General features: G+C 40.6%; 1 protein-coding gene and 1 long non-coding RNA gene across 4 annotated transcripts in view; one reads left to right on the plus strand and one right to left on the minus strand.

Annotated features, from left to right (window-relative positions):
- LOC122174766 (uncharacterized) overlaps nucleotides 1–22,684 on the plus strand; it is a 77,825-nt gene that overhangs the window by 32,080 nt on the left and 23,061 nt on the right. The window contains exon 2 of one of the 2 annotated variants that reach the window (XR_006177053.2): nucleotides 4,456–4,656. This is a non-coding gene — a long non-coding RNA (uncharacterized LOC122174766). Of the gene's footprint in view, nucleotides 1–4,455; nucleotides 10,516–22,684 lie in introns of those variants that run through there. The other variant, XR_010597680.1, reaches the window with a different exon arrangement.
- RFX8 (regulatory factor X8) overlaps nucleotides 2,739–22,684 on the minus strand; it is a 52,858-nt gene continuing 32,912 nt past the window's right edge. The window contains exons 6-15 of one of the 2 annotated variants that reach the window (XM_065580897.1): nucleotides 22,444–22,554; nucleotides 22,280–22,357; nucleotides 21,433–21,546; nucleotides 20,589–20,739; nucleotides 15,260–15,318; nucleotides 10,809–10,965; nucleotides 9,192–9,286; nucleotides 8,097–8,211; nucleotides 5,773–6,065; nucleotides 2,739–3,030 (exon numbers count right to left, since the gene is read on the minus strand). In XM_065580897.1, the coding sequence (XP_065436969.1) occupies nucleotides 2,854–3,030; nucleotides 5,773–6,065; nucleotides 8,097–8,211; nucleotides 9,192–9,286; nucleotides 10,809–10,965; nucleotides 15,260–15,318; nucleotides 20,589–20,739; nucleotides 21,433–21,546; nucleotides 22,280–22,357; nucleotides 22,444–22,554 (1,350 nt within the window). In that variant the 3' untranslated portion in view covers nucleotides 2,739–2,853. The remainder of the gene's footprint in view (nucleotides 3,031–5,772; nucleotides 6,066–8,096; nucleotides 8,212–9,191; nucleotides 9,287–10,808; nucleotides 10,966–15,259; nucleotides 15,319–20,588; nucleotides 20,740–21,432; nucleotides 21,547–22,279; nucleotides 22,358–22,443; nucleotides 22,555–22,684) is intronic. The other variant, XM_065580898.1, reaches the window with a different exon arrangement.

Consider the following 22,684-nt stretch of genomic DNA (forward strand, 5'->3'; position numbering starts at 1 on the left):
TCTCCGTCAAAAGTCTGGCAATGACAAGCTAAAGGATGCAGCCACTTCAGTCATGCCAAATATACCTTTTCCATTTACTATCCTCTCTTCTTCCCCTTCACCGTACACTATTCCCCTCCCCACCCCCCGCTATGTTCTAAACTGATTTATTGGATAGTTGCAAAAGAAATAATATTCTATAGATTTAATCTGGACTACAGATTTATAAACTAATTTAGTCCCATCGTGCAGTAATGTTTGTTAGAACTCCACACACATTTTCTGATACTATAGGTTAACTGAATAATAAGATATTTTTATGAAAAAAGGTAAAATGTTATCTTTGGGATTATGGAATGGATGAATGCATGAGGCCAAATTTCCCATTGATTTACATCCCAGGTAATCTCACTGATTTAGTGGAATTTTACAAGGTGTAGATCAGTGTAGAAATTGTCCTACCTTTTTAGATTTTTTTATGTATCCCTTGTTAATTGGTATGTTTACCAACTAAGACCCTGATCCTGCAAAGATTAAGCACATGTTTAACTTTATACACTATTAGTCCTATTAAGTACAGGCATAAATCTGTGCAGGATTGGAGCTCAACATTTGTACTTTATTTTTTAAAGTAATTGTGTACTATCTGTTAGCATTATAGCACAATGGAAGTAGACTCTTTGCTAAGGAAATGAAATTTTACTATCTCTTAGTAATGTGTTATTAACTTTTCATTATATTTGTGCAAATTATTAAAAGGGGCAAATTTAAGGTTGGGCAAAGAGGTGTAATTTTCATCAGAGACTTTCCCTTTAATTGGAGACTCAGATACATTTTATAGGTCCTAGTCTCTTACAGTTCTGAAGAGTGGATGTCCCAGTTCAGGTCTTAAGTTAGATCTCCTGTTCCATTACATGATGAACTGCCTTGTGAGAATACGTGGCATTTCTAATCTTAAATATGAACTTTTATAAATAAAAGTGAACTGAAATCACTTGAACTGTTAAGTATTTTTCATGTAAGGGATGTGGTGCTATTTATCACGGACTCACAGATCTGCAATATTTCATCTTCATTTACAAGCACACCTGCAAAAGTGGTGAAAATAGGAGATATTCTTAAACAATGGCACAAAGGCTTGCTTTTCTAACCCTCAATCCCCTTCTTTCCCCAACATATGTAAGATCTCCAGACTTTTAATCTCATCCCCACAACAGAATGAACCCTTACCGTTTTTCTCTTGCAAATAACCCCAACTTGACCCTTTGTCAGGCTATCCGGACTGTCCTCCTCACTTCTGAGTTCCCTCCCAATGGCTGGGCTGAGAACCACTTGGAGGCATATGAAAGATAAGTGAGGATTTCCAAAAGCAGAAAGAGTAGGGTTACCATACGTCCGGATTTTCCCGGACATGTCTGGCTTTTTGGGCCTCAAATCCCCTTCTGGGGGGAAATCCCAAAAAGCCGGACATGTCCGGGAAAATAGGGAGGGCCCAGTGGTGCTGGGCCTGGGCCAGGAGTGAGGAGCCGGGGGTGCTTGGCCGGGGCCGGTGGTGCAGGGCGGGGAGCCGGGCCGGCGGTGCTTGGCCAGGGGTGCTCGGCTGGGGGCGGTGGTGCTCGGCCAGGGGTGTTGGGCCGGGGGCTGGCGCCCCAAGGCCCGAGCCGAGCCGGGCGGGAGACGCCGGGGCCAGAGCCTCTTGGCCTGGGCCGCGCCCAGCCCCAGCCCCAGCCCCAGGTTACCTGCTGCCTCCCTGTTTCAGGCTTCCCGCGGACATTTGATTCACGGGAAGCAGGGGAGGGGGAGGAGCAGGGGGCGGAGCGTTCAGGGGAGGGGCAGAGTTGGGGCGGGGACTTTGGGGAAGGGGTGGAGTTGGGGCGGGGCCAGGGGCCCGTGGAATGTCCTCCTTTTTTAAAATGAAAATATGGTAACCCTATGAAAGAGGGAATGTCAGGGGAGCTCCAATCAAGAAGCCTTCCACGGCCTCCCAATTTCTTGCAATAGTGAATTACATTCTACATGGTGGGATCAATTTCCTGTACTAATGCTTCTTAAACCTATTTGAAAAAGCTAATTCCCAAGTGTTGCCCACACCACAGCTAGTCAGTCTCCCAAAGCAAATGCTGCTGTGATATAAATTTAGTATCCTGTAGAATACCACAAATTTTCTACACATTTATTTCCAGTATCTCCCAATATTTTCTGTATAATTCTGCGTGTGTTGTGGTCAGACAGCAAATTGAGACAATTTTGTGTTGGACATATGGGAAAATCAATTACATATTATAGGACCTATTCTGTCTTAACTAATAACATTGTATGTGAGATACTGACTCCACAGTATTCTGCAGAAATGGGAAGTTCAGCCGGAATTTTTCCAAGATTCATGGCAACGCATATCTATGGATCTGAGATTAGAGCTGAGCTCTGTATAAATTGAGATACCAAGCATAATAGGATAGGTCAAAGACAAAATAGCAGCCTGAACTCTGGCGTCCATATTGTAGACACAAAGAAGAATTTTGATGGGGTTAATAGTCCATCCCATAGTTCCTGTTGACTTTCTTTGGCGTTGTGGTTTCAGGTAGGTCTTTAACATTATTGATGACAGAGCTATTAGAAACACAGAAGAACAAAAACCAAACAGGCAGGTACATTCCATGTTAGGATTTCTTATATATTTACTCAAATAAGCCAAACAGTTAAATACATGAAAACTTTAAATAAATAATAATAATTAATAAATAATACTTTAACACAGTTCTGTAGCTAGTATTTACAGAAAAAAGCCCTTTAATTTCACAGAAAAATAAAACATTTTTCTTAAATTTATATTAAGCATACAGGTAAGTACAATAAATCCCTTGTAAACAATTCTTATAAGTCTGTTTGGATTTCCCTGGAACAAATGCTAGTGCAACTCTGCGGTGAATCACAGGTGCGAATAATAAATCTCTGTCCATCTTTCAGAGTAACAAGTGCTTCCTTTCCAACTGGAAGATTTAGTTTAACTGAACTTTTAGTAGCTTTGTCTTCCAACATGACCTGGATGAGCTGCAAATAAAACATGGAAGTGTAAATATTATCACTGTGGAGAGATTATATACCTGATCCTCCTGCTATTGAATAAAATGTCTTTTCTGTTATCTGTTTCAAGGGTCTGCTCTTGCAAACACTTATGTTTAGAAGAAGGATGATCCAGTGATTAGGGCACTAGCCTAGGGCATGGGAGACCCAGGAGTGAGCCCCTGCTCTGCCACAGCCTTCCTGTATGACCATGGGCAAGTCATTTATCCTCTCTGTGCCTCAGTTCTCCCATCTGTAAAATAGGGATAATAGTATTTCCCTGCCTCACAGGTGTGTTGTAAAGATAGCTACAATATAGACAGTGAAGTGCTTTGAGCTGTACTGATGCAAAGCACTATATAAGAATTAGATATTATTATGCCTGTGAATAACTTTATGCACATGATTAGTGTTGAATTCAGCGAGATTATTCATATCCATAGGTGCTTGCAGGATTGTGCCCCCACATTTTTTACCTTTTCATTTAATTAAGTCTCCTCATAACGTGGGATATGTTTAATAGAATCACCAGACTAGCCTTCAGTATAATAATATATAATTGTATATACCCTGTCATATCCCCTCTTATTCTTCTCTTTTTCAAAATAAAGAACCCCGGTCCTTTCAATCTTTGCTCCTGTGGCATACCTCGTTAGGGTGAAATCTTGGTTTTGTTAAAGTCAATAGGACTCTTACCATTGCCTTCTTTGGGGCTAGGGATTTACCCTGCCTCTAATCATTTTAATTAACACATTTATATCATTTTTGATAGAGTATTTGACATGAGGACACACCATTGATTTCTATAATGCAGTTAATTATTTCCTTATTTTTTCTATCCATTTAACAAATCAAAGCATTTGATTTGCTTATTTGCCATCGTTGTCCATTGAGGTTATAAGAAACCTAGTTCTCTTTCCTGTGATTTACAGTGTATTATATGTAATGTAGGTGTAGAATTGACTACAGCACAGTGCTCTGCAGGTGTGCAGCTGAATGGGATTTTAATTTGGTAACAGGTAACCAGAGAAAGCACAGAGTGTGTAGGCTGGGGTTTTATGGATGAATGAACATTACTCATGCTGAGGGAAAGACAGTGCAAGCTCTGTAATAAGCAACTTGATATTTACCCATTCTCCAGATGATTATTATTAATGATGATGTTTACGTATTCAGAACTGTGCTGTGCCTTTCAAAATAGCAAGTAAAAACATCGTCCCTATGCCAAAAATTGTAGTCTACATTCAGTAAGTGAGGGTCATAAACAGATAGAGATGGGAGGGAGGAGGAAGGACAAGGGTGATAATAATATTACAGAGTTACTCAGGAAGACATAGACACATATTGATGGTTCTGATTCAAGGGTTTTTATTTATGACTATTATTCCTAATCCTCCCTCTCATTTCTTGTAGGCTTCACAGAAGAACTGTGATTTCAGCAGTGACTTCAAGAAGATGAGGGTGGAAGTGTGACAAACAGGTTTTCCAAGCATAACAGGCTGCTTGGAAGAAAGCATAGAGATGCCTGTGAGAGAATGGTGTTGGCAGAGCAGAGGGGAAGAAGGGAAAGGCAGAAGGAGACCAGCTTAGAGATATTTGCAGAGGCTGCATAAGGTAGGGGTTTGTGTGCAAAGGTAAGAAATTTACCCTTGATAGACAGAGGAACAGGAAATCAGGCAAGTGACCAACAGAGGGGGTGATATGGTTGAAGGGATGAGAGAGGGAGGTGATTTTGGCAGCAGCACCTTGGACAGACAGGAGAGACGGAGGAGTTTTGTGAAGACAAGGAGAAGACAAGGTTATGTCAAGAAATCTGGCTGTCCCAGAGACACAAGGTGCCAGCATTACCCACCACTATGCGGCTCCCCATTATCAGTTGACTCCTCCTTACGGCCTTCTTGGGGTGGAGCACCAAAAGCTCCAGCTCTCTTGTAGTTTCTGCAACAATCGCAGTAGGGAACACAGCACCAGCAGCATCTTTATAGACCTTGTTTCTCCTGGTCCAGTGATACCAAAACCTGCATTCTAAAGTGATTTATTTTTTGAGTAGTAGAGTTGGGGTGATGAGAGAGGGATGAGGGAGGTATGTGAAAGGAGGAGTAGAGGGGGAGAAGGCAGAAAAATGGAGAGTAGAGTGGTTTAGGGGAAAGGCATAGGGAAGGAGAAGGACAAAGTGGAGGGAGAAGGTAAGGATCGGGAGGTTGAAGGTGGGAAGCATAATGGAGCTGAGCAGATGAGTGGGGTTGCATAACACCACTGGCTGCTAGTAGAGATGGGATACCTGGGTTGTGTGGTGTTCTGCTGAAGCTAACAGAATGCAGGTTCTGATGTCACTCTGAGACCATGCCGATGCTCACTTGTGGCACTGAATGTGCTGACCCCAATCCAGTACCTTTCCACTCTTGTCACTGAAGACGTGTATAAGGTGGTAAATCTTGGGAGATACGGTTGGCAGCAAAGGAACTGGAGTGGGGTCAGGATACAACTCCTTATAATATAACATTAGGTCTGAATCTTAGTGCAATTAACATGTGTCCAGTTCCATTGGCTGCTGCTTTCTAGAAAGATTTAAGATGTATGCTGCCAGTATATGAAGAAGAAATCTGAAAACTCTTACATATGTACAATATTATTTATATTACTCTTAGACGTTCAATACACATCCGCACACAGTTGGGTTTTGAAAATTAATTCTATTTTATTGTTAAACAAATGTATTGTTACTTTTACCTTGTTGCCTGTGGCTGAGTCTACCAGACAGCTCAGGACCCTGAGAATAATGCTGTTTAGATTAACATCACTCTGGCTCTGTGTCAGAGTTACCCGAGTTGGCTCTGGGGCTCCGGCTCGAAACTGCTCAGCAGAAAAATTGTCCCAAAGGTGAGCAGGTTCATGAACTAGCTGGGTAGGTGAATCGTTTTGCTGCATGTCTGAGAGAGTTCCATCTCCTTCCTCCTCTATATGGGATTGGAGAATGTGAATAACATATTCCAAAAGTAGCAAATTAAACAAATGCCAGGATCCTAGGTTTAAACAACAACAAAAATCACTTGCAACATCATCACTTTTAGAGTTTCATATAAATACTCTACCTAACCAGGTACATCTTCCTTTGTAAACCACATGGTGTCGTTATATTAATAGGATTTGGAGCATAGTACTCACCGAATAAGAAATCTTGAACTATGTGTGCCTGCTCACCAACATGCAGGCAGAATATGCCCTAAGTACAGATTTTAAACATGGACTAAAGGGGATCCCCCTTATTTTAACAATATGGGACAGTGTGGTTGTCCATCTTCCTTCTTTTGCAAGGCTTAACAACGTCCCATCATCTGTTGCCTTGCTCACACTGATTAATAATTCCAGCCCTCCCCAAACAAAAAATCCTACTGACTGCATATAGTTTGAGGCTCAATCAATATAACTGTATGAGTGAAGCTGAAAAGCCTAACTTGGAGCCTGCACCAAAGCCCATTGAAGCCCATGGAAAGACCTTCATTGATTTCAGTGGACTGTAAACCCCACTCAGCAAAGACCAAGTCTTCTTCCGTGTCTTGCTCCACACCAAGCACATTATTGGCACTAAACAAGCAATTAATAATAATCTTAACAAGGAATGAACACTTTACATGGGCATAAACTAGGAAGGATCTTCAATCAAGGTGCTATGCCTAGGAACTTGTTAATTTTTAATTGAAAAACTGCCTCTGCTCTTATTGGATTATGCTCTAGGAACAAAAAATGTAGCCCTCACTTACAGGACAGAGGACGTTATCCTGGGAAGCAATGACTTGGGGGTCATAGTGGAAAACTTGGGGGTCATAGTGGATAATCAGCTGAACTTCAGTTCCCAGTGCAATGCTGTGGCCAAAAGAGCTAATGTGATCCTTGTATGTATAAACAGGGGAATATCAAGGAGGAGTAGGGATGTTATATTACCTCTGTATTTGGCACTAGTGCAACTGCTTCTGGATTAGTGTCCACTTTTGGTGTCCCCACTTCAAGGGGCCACAAGAATGATTAAAGGATTGGAAAACATGCCTTATTGTGAGAGACTCAATCTATTTAGCTTAACAAACAGAAGATTAAAAGATGATTAGATCACAGTCTAGAGCAGGGATCGGCAACCTTTGGCCCGCGGCCCGCTAGGGTAAGCACCCTGGCAGGCCAGGCCGGTTTGTTTACCCGCCGTGTCCGCAGATTTGGCCGATCGCGGCTCCCACTGGCCATGGTTTGCCGTCCTAGGCCAATGGGGGCTGCGGGAAGCGGCGCAGGCCAAAGGTTGCTGATCCCTGGTCAGAGGTACCTATGTGGGAAACAGAAATCTGATAACAGAGGGCTCTTCTATCTAGCAGGCAAAGGTATAACAAAATCCAATGACTGGAAGTTGAAGCTACACAAATTCAGACTAGAAATAAGGTGCAAAATTTTAAGTGAGTGTAATTAACCACTGGAACAATTTACCAAGTGTTGTGGTCGATTCTCCATGACTGGAAATTTCTAAATCAAGATTGGATGTTTTTCTAAAAGATATACTCTAGTTCACAGCTATTCGACTCGAAGCAGAAATTAATTCAGGGAAGTGTGTGGCGATGTGTTATGCAGATAGTCAGACTGGGTGATCACAGTAGTCCCTTCTGGCCTTAAACAAAATCTATGAATAAGGCAGGTAACCATTTTTTCTTCTTTGAGATGGTCTCTGCATATTTCCACTTGTAGAAGTGTAGTTGTCGGTGCAATCCCCAGGAGGATGGGCTAAGGAGTTTTAATTAAACAAGAATTGCAGAATTGCCCTCCTGAAGCAAATATCCGATCTGGATAGCAAGTTAAGAGAATAGTTAAAGACCTCTCAGTGCTTCTCTTCTTCATCTTGCCCTTATGCCTGAAGGCAACTGAGACCAGACCTTGAAGTGTCCTGAAAGTAAGGGCCTGCTGGAGGTTTAGGAGTCAATGCCAATGAGAGATTGGAACTGACTTTTCTGACACAAAGGGAACAAAGATCTGGGCCCGTGTTCATTGCAGCATGGAGCATGAAAAGAGCTCTGACTTACCAAAACTGTCTGTATAGCACAGTGTCATTGCCTTGCTTACTGCAGTTAAGAGGAAGTTCCATCTCAGTTGGAAGTTAGCTGCTAATTTTCTAAACTCTTCTTTATTCTTGCTTGGCTGTAAATAGACAATGACTTGACTCATGATAAGGTCAAATAAAGAATGTACATGTAGTACTGAAGACTTCACAAGCAATTTGTATACAGAAATAAAAACAGTACAAGCAGGCTGAGATCCTCCGAGGGAAGATGCTATAGAAGTTCAAAGTACTATTATTACTTTTAAAAAATCACAACAGGAACTAACAGGGAATAATTAACAGGGAGTACAGCTTCCTCTGCTCCTTCCAAGGAGAAAAACAAAGTAAATAACTCCATTTAAATTTACATGATTATCCCATCTAGCCCAAACTACCAGCACCACTGCAGCTACTGATAATTCTGATCTACCATTGGAGGAAATATTGAAAGGCTGGTGAGGCAGGGGAAGAAGTATGCACAGTATTAAGATAGTTACATCTATTTCCATAGGCACAACTATTTCAGTAGGAAAAGCCCCTTTTCTACCAGCTGCTCAGATTTTAGCATCTCCTAAATCATGAAGCACAGTTCTCAGTCTTATCTGCCTTTTCTTATAGGTTTTAGGTTATAAAGGAAGGTAATGTGTCATGGATATGAAGTTAGACCAGATACTTGCATTCCCAGCTGTGTGGTTATACAGGATGCATGCAAAGATGGAATTTTTGTCTGACAATTACTTTCTTCTTGTACATAATTTATGTAATCTTGATACTCTAGTCTGAGTATTAGTATGCAATACCACTGCTGCAAACTACTGACAAGCAGGATAACAACTAACTTGATTGTAACATGAAAGACAAACATATGATAAATGGTGTGATTTTGCCAGAAGCTGGGAATGGGCAACAGGGGATGGATCACTTGGTGATTACCTGTTCTGTTCATTCCCTCCGGGGCACCTGGCATTGGCCACTGTCGGAAGACAGGATACTGGGCTAGATGGACCTTTGGTCTGACCCGGTAGGGCCATTCTTATGATTGTTTTTTTCTTTTTTAAATAATGAGTGTATTTTGTACCTGAATGACAAAAGCCTGAAGATTTGAAGACATGCAGTTCAGGAAAACCCTAACATCTGTGGAAGTATCCAGCAAGGAAATCAAGTTATTCAAGCCTATAAAATTTAAAAGGAATATGCATTGCTTGCAGCATTTGGTTTACACTTCTCTTTAGCAGTAATGTAAAAAAAAATACATTACACAACTGCTCATAACATATTAATAGATTTTGGACCAGATATTGACACCCCCATTAATGCGGGGTGGCACCTAACTCTGAAATTAATTCCATTCTATTCAGGTTCATGTCCTTTTCCATCACTGTAATACATGACTACTCACCATGAGTAAGGGTGGCAGATTTTGGCCCTCTAAGAGTAGAGGTTATGTCAAATGTGAAAGGAGAATGGAGGGACTGAGTTTGTAAACACTATCAGATTATTAATTTAAGTTTTCACTTGATTCACAAAGCTGTCTTTTTCACCTGCTGATGTGGAGACAATTGCTTTCAAATGATAAAAGGAGTTTCTGAAAATTTTCCTGAGAAACTAAAAATTTAGCCACCATTGCCCAAACTCAGTTCAGATGTGGCAAAAGCAAAATGTTTGAAAATTAACACACTATAAGCCAAATGCTATATAGTGATCTACACCAAAGTCAATATTATTCTGTAACAAAAGTAAAGACTTTAGGTTTATACCAGTACAACTGAGAGTAGAATTTGTCCCTGTGTCTTCTTCCTTCAAGAAGGTTCAAGGACAATCAATAAATCCACTTCTGTAAAAATAAGGTACTCACTAATTCTAGTAGCAATAATACTTTGCATTTATAAAGTGTTTTGGATTTTTAAAGCATTATATAAGCATAATCTAATTAGTTCTCACAAATACTCTGTGAACTAGGAAGAAGAATCACAGAGAGATGAAATGTCCAAATTCACATAGCAAGTCAGGGACAGAACCAGGAACAAAACTCAAGATTTTCTTTTCCAGTCATATGTTCAGTCCAGTAGACCAAGTTGCCCCATCTCTCACTAATAAATTTAAATGGCAGCCATTACTCTAAGAATTAAACTTGTCATTATAGTCCTATCGTTATTCATTACAATGGTAAATGTATTATATCATTGCTCCATATAAACATTGCATTTTGTTGTTTATAAATGACATAGTATAAAGACACAGATTGCAAGGTCAATAACCTTTGTCCTGTTCATTGTACAATATTCAAATCTGTCCATTTGAAAATAATGTAGTGTGATTTGGTTAATAACACAGGATCATGCAAAATGTAATTCTCCATTCTTTTTTATTAACAATAAAACATAGATATACTCATTTGTCAACATTTTGCTCAAAGTACATTGTTATAATGACATAAAAATGCTGCTGCTGCTACAGAAAGCTGTAAGACAGAACCAGAACTGAAAGCTTATCATTCTTATCCTTTAATGCTTAGAGGATAATGTTATATGCACCAATCTCAATTTTACTGGACCTGTTCCAATAATTAGTGTTATAGCAAGACTACGCTTCCACTTAGGACAGATCATGAATAAACAAACACGGGGAAATGCTAAAGCTTAAATAACATGTGAGCCAAGTGCTTCAATGAATAGAAAAGATATAAAAATATTACATTTGAGTTCCATGTCACTTTCCATTTCATCCATATTTCTAAACTTCTTTTGCAAGGGGTTTCCAGGAATGTCCACAATTCCCTGGTTGATGATGGCATTCAAGTCTGATTTTAAAACAGTAACTCTGCTGTTGTTGTTCAAGACTATTCTCATTGTCTATAGATAAAGAAAAAAAAAAGGAAGTACCTTTAATTTTGTTAAACTCTTCTCTGTCAAAAAATACCCCTTGTTCAGGGTTAAGATAGAACACGGAGTTTAATGTCATTATACAAACAGTCTAGTCCCCAAAGCACTAGTTAGGCACATTTTAACTTTTCCTCACAGAATGTTCAGCAATTGATGATCTACTTCTCAACTATATTCTGTATTCTTGAGCAAGGTGGAGCAGACAATATTGACCAATATAAAATAAACTGGCCTGGTGACTTTTCAGTATGTGAGCCTGTTGCTCTTATATCAAAGAATATTGTAGTCTTATAAAGACTGAAGAATGAAAAGGTGTATCAGGACTAACTTTTCCTCAATGGCAACGGACATTGATGTGTGTGTCTCAATTAAATTCACAGGCAGTTTTTCACATTCTGCTCAGAAAATATAACAGCCCTATCTTTGAGATCTGAAATGTAAAATTGGTTGAATTATTTGTTAAAATAGTATTAGTTGAGACTGAATACCTTTTCTTTGTTTGTGAATCATTTGTGAAGTGATTCTGATTTATTCAAAGTATTCCTCATTCACACATATTCTCCCAATACTTTCAGCAATACATTTTCAGCTTGTAGATTGTTTATGAACTGTTCACTTCACCTATTTACTATTCATAGGTTGTGACTGGTTACCTTTATCACATGGTATTATTTTGGCTTCCCTAATGAAACTTTTAAAAGGGGAAAATAATGAAGAGAGAATAATGGATGATGAATAATGCACCTCTGGTATGGACTTCCAGATGAATAATCATTTGTGCTAAAATTCAAAAAACGTTCAGGATTCACAAACATTTGCACAAAAACCCAGCGATCAGCTGGATATTTGTGAATAATGAATGACAGCACAAACAGCAGTGGAGTACAATAGGCTCATTTATTTGAAAATATAATTCTAACCTGTTTTTTTCATTATTCACCTCATTTGACTGCAATATCAATAACATTCATTTTAGTTTAATGCAGTTCATCTTGCAAAACAGTTTTTGGGCAGGATTAAAAATTACCCCCTTCTTCTCCCTGTTTCACTGGGAGTTTCCAGGTTCACAAGAAATAAACTAGAAACACCCAACTTACAAAACACCCCTGCTTTTTTCTATCATCAGGAAATAAGAAGACCCCAGGCTTCTAACAGCAGCTGCTAAAAAACAAGAGACTGTGACTCTGAACATTAGTGACAAAATATGGGTGTGGCATCCTCAGTATGACACCCAGATCCATATTTCCATTTCTTTAGGCCACATTGGTGCAGTGCAACAATTTATTGTGTTGGACTATGAGTGAGGGCTTGCTGACTAAAAGCCAACCCTGACAACACCTAGATAATGCTTACAGAAAGTAGGAAGCAACCAGAGGAAATGGCAGAAGTTATATCCACACTCCTCTTTTAAGGGGTATGCCCATTTTATTACATCCCCAATTATTTCTGGGTGTCCCAGTATCAGCAGATGTCAAGTGTGCTTCTTATCATCTGCACATGGCAGAGAGGTTACATCATTCTCTTTCAGATGCTGACCTTGCTGAGGTTACCCATACTTTGTCACCAGGTGGTTAGATTATTGCAAAGCACTCTATGTGGAGCTATATGTTTATACCATTCAGAAACTGCAGTTGACGCAAAATGCAGCAGCACAGTCATTCAGTGGTGTTTCTCATTAGGAGCACAGTGACCTGCACTGGCTGCCAATTTATTTCTGGGTAAAGTTCAAGGTGTACTTTGAGTGTAGGAGGGTTTGCTTTTGACCTGTAAAGCTCCATGTGGTTTGGGTCCTGTCTACCTGAGTGACCACCTAGCTCCCTATGAGATACCTATGTGTTTCTCACAGGAAAACAGTTATGATTATTTGAGGTGTTCAGGCTATCAGTCCCGTAGTAAACCAGGAAGGGCCTGAAGTCCCAATGAGGGATCTAGTAGAACAATCCAATGAAGGATCCTTGACAGGCATTTGCTTCCTGCCTTGGTTCACCAGAAGCCATCAAATCTGAACATGAAACAGTCTCTAATGGAAGCTGTAATAGAGGCTATCTTGATGAAGGAAGGTTTTCTGGAAGTTTATTCTAAAGACTTATTTCATATTTCACTTGTTCAAATATGTGTTTTTAAAACACATTCTCATTTACACTAAGGCCTCTGTATACTGCTCTGGTAGTTTAAAGGGGCCTTACACATGTGAGTGGTAAAAAGGGGTCTTAGGCCTCGTCTACACTGGGGGCGGGGAATCGACCTAAAATACGCAACTTCAGCTATGAGAATAGAGTAGCTGAAGTTGACGTATCTTAGATCGACTTAGAATCACTTACCTCGTGTCCTCACGGCGCGGGGTCAACTGCTGCCACTCTCCCGTCTACTCCACTTCCGCCTCTCGCCACGGTGGAGTACAGGGGTCGATGGCAGAGCGATCGGGGATCAATTTATCGCGTCTACACTAGACACGATAAATTGATCCCCGACAGATCGATCACTACCCGCTGATCCGGCGGGTAGTGTAGATGTACCCTTAGTGTAAATGAGAATCAGGCCCATAATATATTTAGGGTATAAGGGCAATGTACAGTTACCCAGATTCTAGATGGTGCTAGATGGAATCTAAAGCTGCCGGAGACTGCCACTGGAGAATTCCCCTGGCATAGGGTGAATTTCATCTGGAATAAAGCTCATTGGTGTAAGTTAAAGCTGACCCCCAGTAACTTTAATTTGTGCAGGGAGTGGGCAGCTGAGTATCAGAGAACTAAAACACAGTGACAAAACAAGCCCAGTAAATCTAAATAAATTTTGAATTAATGGGAGTTGTAGACTCCCTGAGTCTTGCAGGTCGTTCTCTAAGGTGCATAAGAAATAGTGATTAGGGATGTGTGGGCCTGACCTTATGAGGTATTGAGCACCCTAAAGGCATGCTGCAGTCAGTGGGAGTTGAGGATGCTTGTCCCCTCACAGAACAGGCCCGGTGTGTGTGGAAGGGAGCAATTTGGTTTTTAAAAAATGTTTGATCTATTTTTACTTTTTTAAATTATCTTTTTTATTTTGCTGCTGATATGGTTTTAAATAAATTAAATGAAAAGCCAGACTTAGGTAGAGGCAGCTCTGACTCCCCTTGCGCTGGAGGGGTGGGGGCAGGGTGAAGAGGTGGGTAGTAATTACCACTGGTATTTTGGCTCACCTTTGTTGGTCCGCATATTGGAGGGGAGGAGCCAACACACCACCCATTTCCCTCCTCCTCCCTGCCCACTCCTTGCCTATCTGCGTGGGGTAGAGTAAGCCAATGTGCAGTACTCTTTATCCCTGCACACCTAGACCCAAGGTAAAGGTAGCTCATGCAAAGGAGGGGAGAGAAGTGCAGCCCACCTTGCAATCTAGCCATAAATAAATACAATTTGTTATAAAATATACAACACACTAGTTATGGGGTTAAAAAGCCAACTCCTTGCTGAAGGTTTTCTGGTCATTTTATTTAGGAAGAATAGCACTGTGGGGCCAACAAGAAGTGGGAGACACACACTGTCTTATATTTCCAGTTTTAGACCAAGCTCATCCCTCCTGTGACAAAACCCATCGAAGGTGACCCTAAGGAGGAAAGATGAGTGAAAGCAAGCTTGCAGAGATCCTTGCTGATTGTCCTATTGTGGATGGAGTGGTGAGGATGGCCTACCCCAGTGGAAAAGGGCACAGGCTTGTCTCCACACCTGACTGATCCCCAGGGACCCATGCAAAGGCCTTGTGTCTCTGAAACAGTTGGAACTCTAGCTTGAACTCCTCCTCCTCAACTCCCTGCTAGTGTGCCTTCATTACAGCTGTGGTACAGGGATTGCCCCAGGCATGATGGCTTCAGCACCCTGAAATGGGGGGAGGGGGAATACTAAATGTAACCTATTATGTAACAACTCCAGGCTGTATCATCTCCTGGGATTTGAGGGAGGACAATGTGCAGCCACCATCCTGTACAAATTTGGCTAGTCTCCACTGATTCCCCCAGCATGGATCCTGACTTTATTTGAGAGGCTTCTGCAGGATCCAGAGTGGTGAACAGTGCAAAAGAGAGTGCTCTCCGTGTGTGGACCTAGGAGGCATGATTTGTCCCCCAATCATGGCTTGTAGCAATGCAGAAACATAAAGAAATGTTTTGTTGTTATATTACAAAAAGAGTGTGTAAAATACATAACCAAAAATTAGGTCAGGCTTATTACATGGGAGATGTTCAAGCCTTGTGCTTTATGGGTTCAGGTTTTAAAAAGCACATAAAACATACCTTTGCCATATTAGAAAGATACGTCTTTCTTCTTAGTCTTTTTACAAACACAGTAACTTCTGTTGAGGAAGAAGAGGCAGGTGTTTCTTATCATTGGCATTTTAAATTCTAAAGCACATTAATGAAGACAGACTTTATTATAATTTAGAAAATGGGCCCCTGAGGGAGCAATGTGAAAGGCTGAGTGCTTAATCCCGCAAGGTATTTAGTGCCTTGACTTCAAAGACAGTTGAGGTACTCAGCATCTTGTAGGATTCAGCCCTATCATTCTAAAGCTTGCAGTTAGCAGACAATAGCTGCACTGATAAAAACTATTCCTAAAATCAATAGACTCATGACAAAGAGGAGAAAACTCCCAAGATTTCCCACCCGTTATACTTTTTGTTTTTTACTTGCAGCCCTATGCTGTTATATTACAATTTAAGATCAATTAAAGCAACAACAATTATAAATCTTTTCAATTTTGATTTAAAAACTGAAACCTTCGCCTTCTTGCTTCCACAGTCATGAAGCATAATGACTAAGAGCTGGTATTTTATTTGTTTCCAGTAGCACTCACAATGTAGACACTGTGCAACACTTGGAAAGCATTGTTCCTGCCCTGGGATCTTAAGGATAAAATATTGTTTATATTTTATACTTAGGTGCAGGGAGAGCCAGTGTAACTATAAAATAAGTTACAGAAGTTTCCACATGGACAATCTTTTCTCTGATTAGGATTCATGACTTCCTGGGGTTTATGCAGGCCAGAAGGCTATGTTTATTTCTGAATAAGGCCCAATCTAATATATTACCCACAAAAGACTATGTTAAAAGAACATTATTAAGGCTGCAAAGTCTTACATAACATTATGTAAGGGCAGAATTAAGATTGCTTTTGAAACCTTAATTTGACCCCCTGGTGCTTATGCATTACGATACAGTCTTTAATTAGATGATCCCACACTATTTTTTCCACAGGACCCCTGCCTCATTCACTGCACAGGATGGATGGTGCTCAATTAATGAGCAGATATTCACTATTCTGTGGTTGTACAGCATCTAGCACAATGGGGTCCTGGTCCATGACTGGGGCCTAAGTGCTATGATAACACAGATAGTCATTATCATCCTCATTTTACAGATGGGAACTGAGGCACAGAGACTTTAAGGTCAAAAATATCCACTAATTTGGGGTGCCCAATTTGAGACACTTAGGTCCTGATTTTTCAGAGTACTTAGCGTTATATAGGACTTAAAATATTTAAGCTCCCATTGTCTTTAGTTACAGCTGTCAGTGCTTAGCACAAATCAGGCCTCGGGGTCACAAAGTGGGCACTCAGAAAGGGAGGAACAGCCAATTAGTGCCCACTGATAGATACGGGAATTGCTTGCAATATCTTTGGGAGACCATATTGTATTAAGTGTATGAATGGTTTATGTATCATTGTGGGCCAGGGTTTGAATGCACCCCATGTGGGGAGGGTTACCACAGTTTGTCCAGAAAGTGAAAACAGTAGGGAGAATTAAGGCAAATCACTCAAATTATAACACCTTCAAAGAGGTTCCTCTCCTGGTGAGGCGCACATATTTTACTTCAGACTAGGTTCTCCAGAGACCAACAGACAAAAGAAGGACTTTGGGATAAACAGCCTGAGCTTAAAGTGACCCGGGGCCGTGGTTCTGTTCCTGATCTAAAGACTGAAATGAACTTGTAACCAAAGGGATAGCCAGCTGTGGGGTTTGAAAGACTGACACCTACCAAAACCCTGTGTTGGAGTTGGGGGTGACGTCTGATAAACTTTTTAGCATGTGTGTAGTTTCTTTGATTGTTTTTATATTCTTTCTCAGTAATGCTTTTACCTTAAGAATACATGTGCTTGCTTAGAAGGAGCTGTGTGGTAACTTGTAACTGCTGTCAATACACTGGTCATAGCCCTCAGAGAGAAAGCAAAGCACAGGCACTTTCTTTCAGGCAGACTGGCTTGCTAGGGATGTCACAGTGTAGATCAGGGAGCAGTGCAGCCTAAAAAACCCCTGTCAGAAGGGAGTGAGACATGGGTGTCCACCCAGGAGAGGTGACAACTTGGAGCTGTAAACCTTTAAATGAGTGCCCTCGAGGGACCATGGAAGGTAAATACAGGTGCAGTTACCTTGAAACTATGACAACTACCTCTGAAAAGTTTGGTTTAGGTGACTTGCTTAGCAATACATACAAACTCTGTGGCAGAAGCAGAGAGAGAATCCCATTCTTGGATTCCGTTACAGTTTCCGGCAAGGAATGTGCTCTCGTCAGTGGGTACAGTCTCTTCTGATTATTTTCCCCTAACTTAACCCTTCAGTCCCATTCTACTTGCCAGTTTCAGTCTGTATTCTTCAGGTTTCTCAGCTCAGTGTCAGTCTCCTTGCCCAACCAATCCCAGTTCCCACCTCCTGGCTCCTTCATCTGATTTGTCTCTTACCACCCAACCACTGGTGCCCAGTCCTAGTCTCCCATTCTGGGCTCCTCATCCAATCTCAGTCTCCCTCACCCACTCCCTGTCTCCTTGTTCCAGTCTCTTTGTCCAGCCCATACCAGTTTCCCCCTTGCAACTGATCTCCTTGTCAGATCTGTCTCCCCTTCCCTTCTCTGTTTACCCCTCACTGCTTCATTGTCCCAGTCTCCTAGTGCAGCCAGTCCCAGTCTACCCCAATCCCCTCACTGGATCTCCGTGTTCCCCCACCATAGTCAAGTGGCTCCCAGTTCTGCCAAATCCATTTCCCTCCCTGGCTGCCAGTCCCAGTCTTCCCCTCCAACTCCCAGTTACAGTTCTCTCCTCCATACAGTTCCAGTCTCAGCAGACTCCTTAATCCAATCTACCCCTTTCTCTCTCCCTATCATCTGTTTTTTATCCCCTCTGTATTTGAAGCAAATGGCTTCCTCCTCCACACTCCCTGGCTGCCATCAGGGAGGGTCATGAGAGTACAGGAGAGACAGGTTCCTTGCTCTCCGTTCTGGTGCCAGCCCTCACCCCAGCCTACAGCAGCCAGGAGCAGCCATTACAGTGAAAGTCTATCTTCACCCCGGTAGCCCTGGTCTGGAGCACGCTCAGTTTTTCTGTAGGGATGGCATATGTGCAGTGTGGCAGCATTAGGAGCTAGGGTGACCATATAGAAAGTGTGAAAAATTGAGACGGGGTGGGAGAGTAATAGGCGCCTATATATAAAAAAGCCCTGAATATCGGGTCTGTCCCTATAAAATTGGGACATTTGGTCACCCTACTAGGAGCTGTGAGGGGATGGCGCATGCTCAGTGAGTATGGAATCTTCAGAGATTTTAGCTGATAATCTCTCGCAAGTCTAGTAAGCATGTGCAAACTGAAGTTTTTCCAAGATCATAACTTGGCCAAATTTGGGCAGATTTTCACAGGGAGAGCATAAGGCACATCCCTGACACAAAGCCTCCTCCTCCCTCTTGGTCAAATTTCAAGGCATGATGAGGGCGCTAGAGTATTTCAGAGATCTACCTCTCTACTCCAGGCATGTCTCCTTCTGTCCAAACTAAAATCTCAGCCTGTCTCTCAGACATCGTCTTGTGGATGTCTAGCCATCAAGCTCAACATGGCAAAAAAGAGCTCCTAATCCTCCACCCAAACCCTTCCCACTATCTCCTTTCTCAATCACTGGCAACACGACCATCTTCTCTGCCACTCAGTCCAGTAACTTGGGTGTTATCTTCAACTCAGACCTCTTCCTAGGTCCTCACATCCAAGCTATGTCTAAGTCTTGCAGATTCTTTCTGCATAACACCTCTAAGATACAGCCTTTCCTATCCATCCACACAGCTAAAACTCATGTCCAAGCTCTCATCATCTTGCATCTCAATTACTGCAACATCATCTTCCCTGGCCCTTGCCCTGTTGTTATTCATTCAGAATGCTGCTGCAAAGATAATTCTCCTAGGCTTTGACTATGTCATCCCTCTCTTTGCATTCCTTCACTGGTTCCCTCTCCGCTATCATATCAAACATACACCATTTCTCTTCACTTTCAAGGCCCTTCATGATCTATCTCCACCCTACCTAACATCTCTCATTCAGTAATGAAAAGTTGACTCCCAACTCTGATTAGCCCATGATGTCAGCCATCATCACCCACTTCTTAAAATTTTCAAACAAACACCTATATGCTTTCTGCCATGCTGCCTTTCATGCTTGGGAGAAGTTCCCTGTAAACATCCACAAAGCGACCTCATTATCCACCTTCAAAATCCTCCTTAAAACTGTACTTTGCTGTGAGGCCTACAAAAAATTGACAACAGTTAGGCTGCCAGTGTGCTGAGACCACTGCCTATCATGCTGGTTGTTTCCTTGTACTGTCTCATCTGTCTGTCTGTATCCATCTGTTGTCTCTGGTCTTAGATTGCAAGCTCTTTGGGGCAGAAACTGTCTTTCTGTTCCGTGTTTGTACAGCACCTAGCACAATGGGGCTCTGGTACATGTCTGGGCTCCCAGGTGCTATGATGTTGATGATGATGATGATGACTGATAATTATAATTAATAATAATATAATAAAGAAAGAAAATGCTTCAGATTTTTTAACATGGGCAAAACAACATATTTTCTCCTAGCCTCGTTCTCATAAATGACTGAACTGTTCCCCCTGAAATTTTCCAAGAAAATTCAGTTGGAGGCAGTCACCTAGCATGGAAAATTTCAACCCAAATTTTTAAAGTTTAGCAAAGTTATAAGAAACTGAAAACATGGTCTCATAATGGGAAGTGTTGTGCAACCTTAATAATAGATGATGCTACCAACCCTGCATATAATAATTTCATAAATGAATACGAACTTTGAAGTTTGTTACAGCTTACAAAATTGTATCACTATTTATCTGTTGTTTGTAAAGTTGCACTCAGTAATTTAGTTTGTTTACCAAAATGCTGGTGATGTACTATAACTTTAAGATAGACCTTGCTGTCAGTTTCAGCTATTTCTAACTATGATCTACCGTCTCTGCACATTATTCATAATCATCGACACTGCCAAAGAGCCCATGCCCAGGCACAGGTTTTACAAAAAGTTTTATAAACACTCTTACTTAGCATGGTTTAGCATTGACTGGACATAATTTGGTTAAAACTGTTTTTACAAATTGTTTGAGACTACTTATTTTTGGTTGTAACCAAATTAATCCCAGTCCTCACAGGTATCAAAATCATGCCACCTGAAAGTTTTTAAAATCATATTTTAGAAATGGTTTAGTAACAGTCTTCTTTGCACTGTAGGTGGAGCTTAAAAATAGATTTGTTATAAAGTTTTGAACAATTTCTATCCATCCACTTATAATTTCTCTATTATTGATGCATACCTTTGATTTTGGACATTTGTAGTAAGAGTGGAAAATCTTCCAAAACAGTAAGCAGCCAGAGTTTAACATTTTTACTGAACAATCTGACTGACTTCAAATATTGTATAGAGACATCTTTCAGGAAGTCATCAAGCAGAATGCTCTCCATTTCCTAAAACAGAGGTTCATAGGGAAACTACATTATTTTTGGCTTGCTACAGATGCTTCTAGAATCATAAGACAAAATTGTATTTATGGCCTAAATCTGCATAATACTAGGGGCCTGTTCCTACTTCCACTAAAGTCAATGGCAAAACTCCCATTGATTTTAATGGCAGTAGGAACAGATGCTAACTATAAACGCCTAAATATCATTTCTTTAATTAGTTATCAAACATTATTATGATGGCCAGTTTCAGGTAAAAGGTAATTCTTATGATTGAAGAACTATATGTTTCAATATGAAAGTTTCACTAAAAGTATATACTGCTGTCAAAGGAACAACATAGGTTTGGTGTTTTTTAAAAATGGCAGCAATCCAATGTTCATTCTTCATCAGTCACATCCAACCTCATGTTAAAATAGCCCAAGGTCATAAAAGCAAATTCCACTGATGTAGGCTGGATCTTTTAAAGGAGCCTATGGAAATTCAGTGAGAGTTGGGTGTCAAACTCCAATGGGCTCATCCAAAAATCTCAGGCATAGAGTTTCAACATAGAGTACAAAGAACAGACTTAAGATTCAGGTGGTATTTCTGGGTACAGATACATAATAAACAACTGTGATTCTGTCTCAAATAGAATTATTGAAAAGATGTGAACAGATAGCAAAATAATTGCAATAAACAAATCTGTGTCTACAGTACCTTGAACAGCTGTCTATCATAGCATTTAAAGAGTTGGCATATATCTGGCAGTGACATAAGCATTATTGTTTCAGGCTGCAAAGACTTCCAGAATGACATGATAAGGTCTTCCACCTATTGCACAAATTCCTTGGTTAATTTTCATTACATTTGCACTTGTGGAATGCTAAACTGAATGCAAACAACACAACACTCCTCACTGCAGCAGAGAGAGGAGCTCTGATGGAGCCGATAGTGGTTCTTTGGTTCTCTTCCTGGCTCCATCCTAGCCTAGTTCAGACCCAGGTTAGAGCAGCCTGGGGAGCCAGTTAAACCTTAAAAGGAAATTGAAGAAAAAAGAAGAAAAGAAGCAGTAACGTAAATATCCCCAGATATGGGGATAACTGGCTGCATATGAACTATGCCTTTCTCAAGAACAGTTCTGTAAATCACCCCCACAACCAACCCATGTTTAAACACAAATCAGCCAAAAACTAAGGCAAAGTTTGGTAGAAGTCTGGTTCTCCTTATAGCGTTCTGAGATCCACCAAGCATTTTTTCCTCTTTCAGAAGTCAGCATCTGCCCTTTGCAAAGTATTTATATTCGAACTCATTTTAAATTCAATGGGAGTTAGGCACCTAAATAGTTGGGTCTCTAATTTGGCCTTTGGAACACGTAAGTATGTTATGTTAATAAAGTATTCTAGAATGATTTAACTGAGTGCTCATTTTGCAAATAAATAATCATCACCTGACATAAAGAAAGTGAACTTAATGGAAATAATTTTGTCATTGCAATCAGTTTTTGTCATCTAAATAAATCACTAATACTCATATTTACAGATATGTTGTTAAAACAATGGCATACCCTGTCAAGTTCATTGTTCCTCAAGTTCTGTAAAACATCTTGACAATAGTTACAATACTCATCAGCAAGCAATGCAACCTAGAGAATGCAAACAAAAAAGAGTCTGCAAAACAATCACACAGGCCAAGCGCTAATTTTCTTGATTACTGAATGGCTAAACTTACTATTTTATATGAGTGTGTCTTTCCTAACTCTTGCTCCCAAGAAGAAAATCTCTTGAATTCAGGCAAAGGGGATCCAAATTTGTCTTTCTCTGTCTGCAAATTGATACCGGACTGGAAACAATTTAAAGGCTTACTTTTTTAAACAATCACTCTGTTAGATTTTTAAATTTAAACAATAAAATGTTAAGAAAAGAAGAACACACTTATCTTACTAACATTTCACATTATATTAAAGGCACTC

Source organism: Chrysemys picta, chromosome 1, assembly GCF_011386835.1.
Source record: "Chrysemys picta bellii isolate R12L10 chromosome 1, ASM1138683v2, whole genome shotgun sequence".
Classification (NCBI taxonomy): Eukaryota; Metazoa; Chordata; order Testudines; family Emydidae; genus Chrysemys; species Chrysemys picta.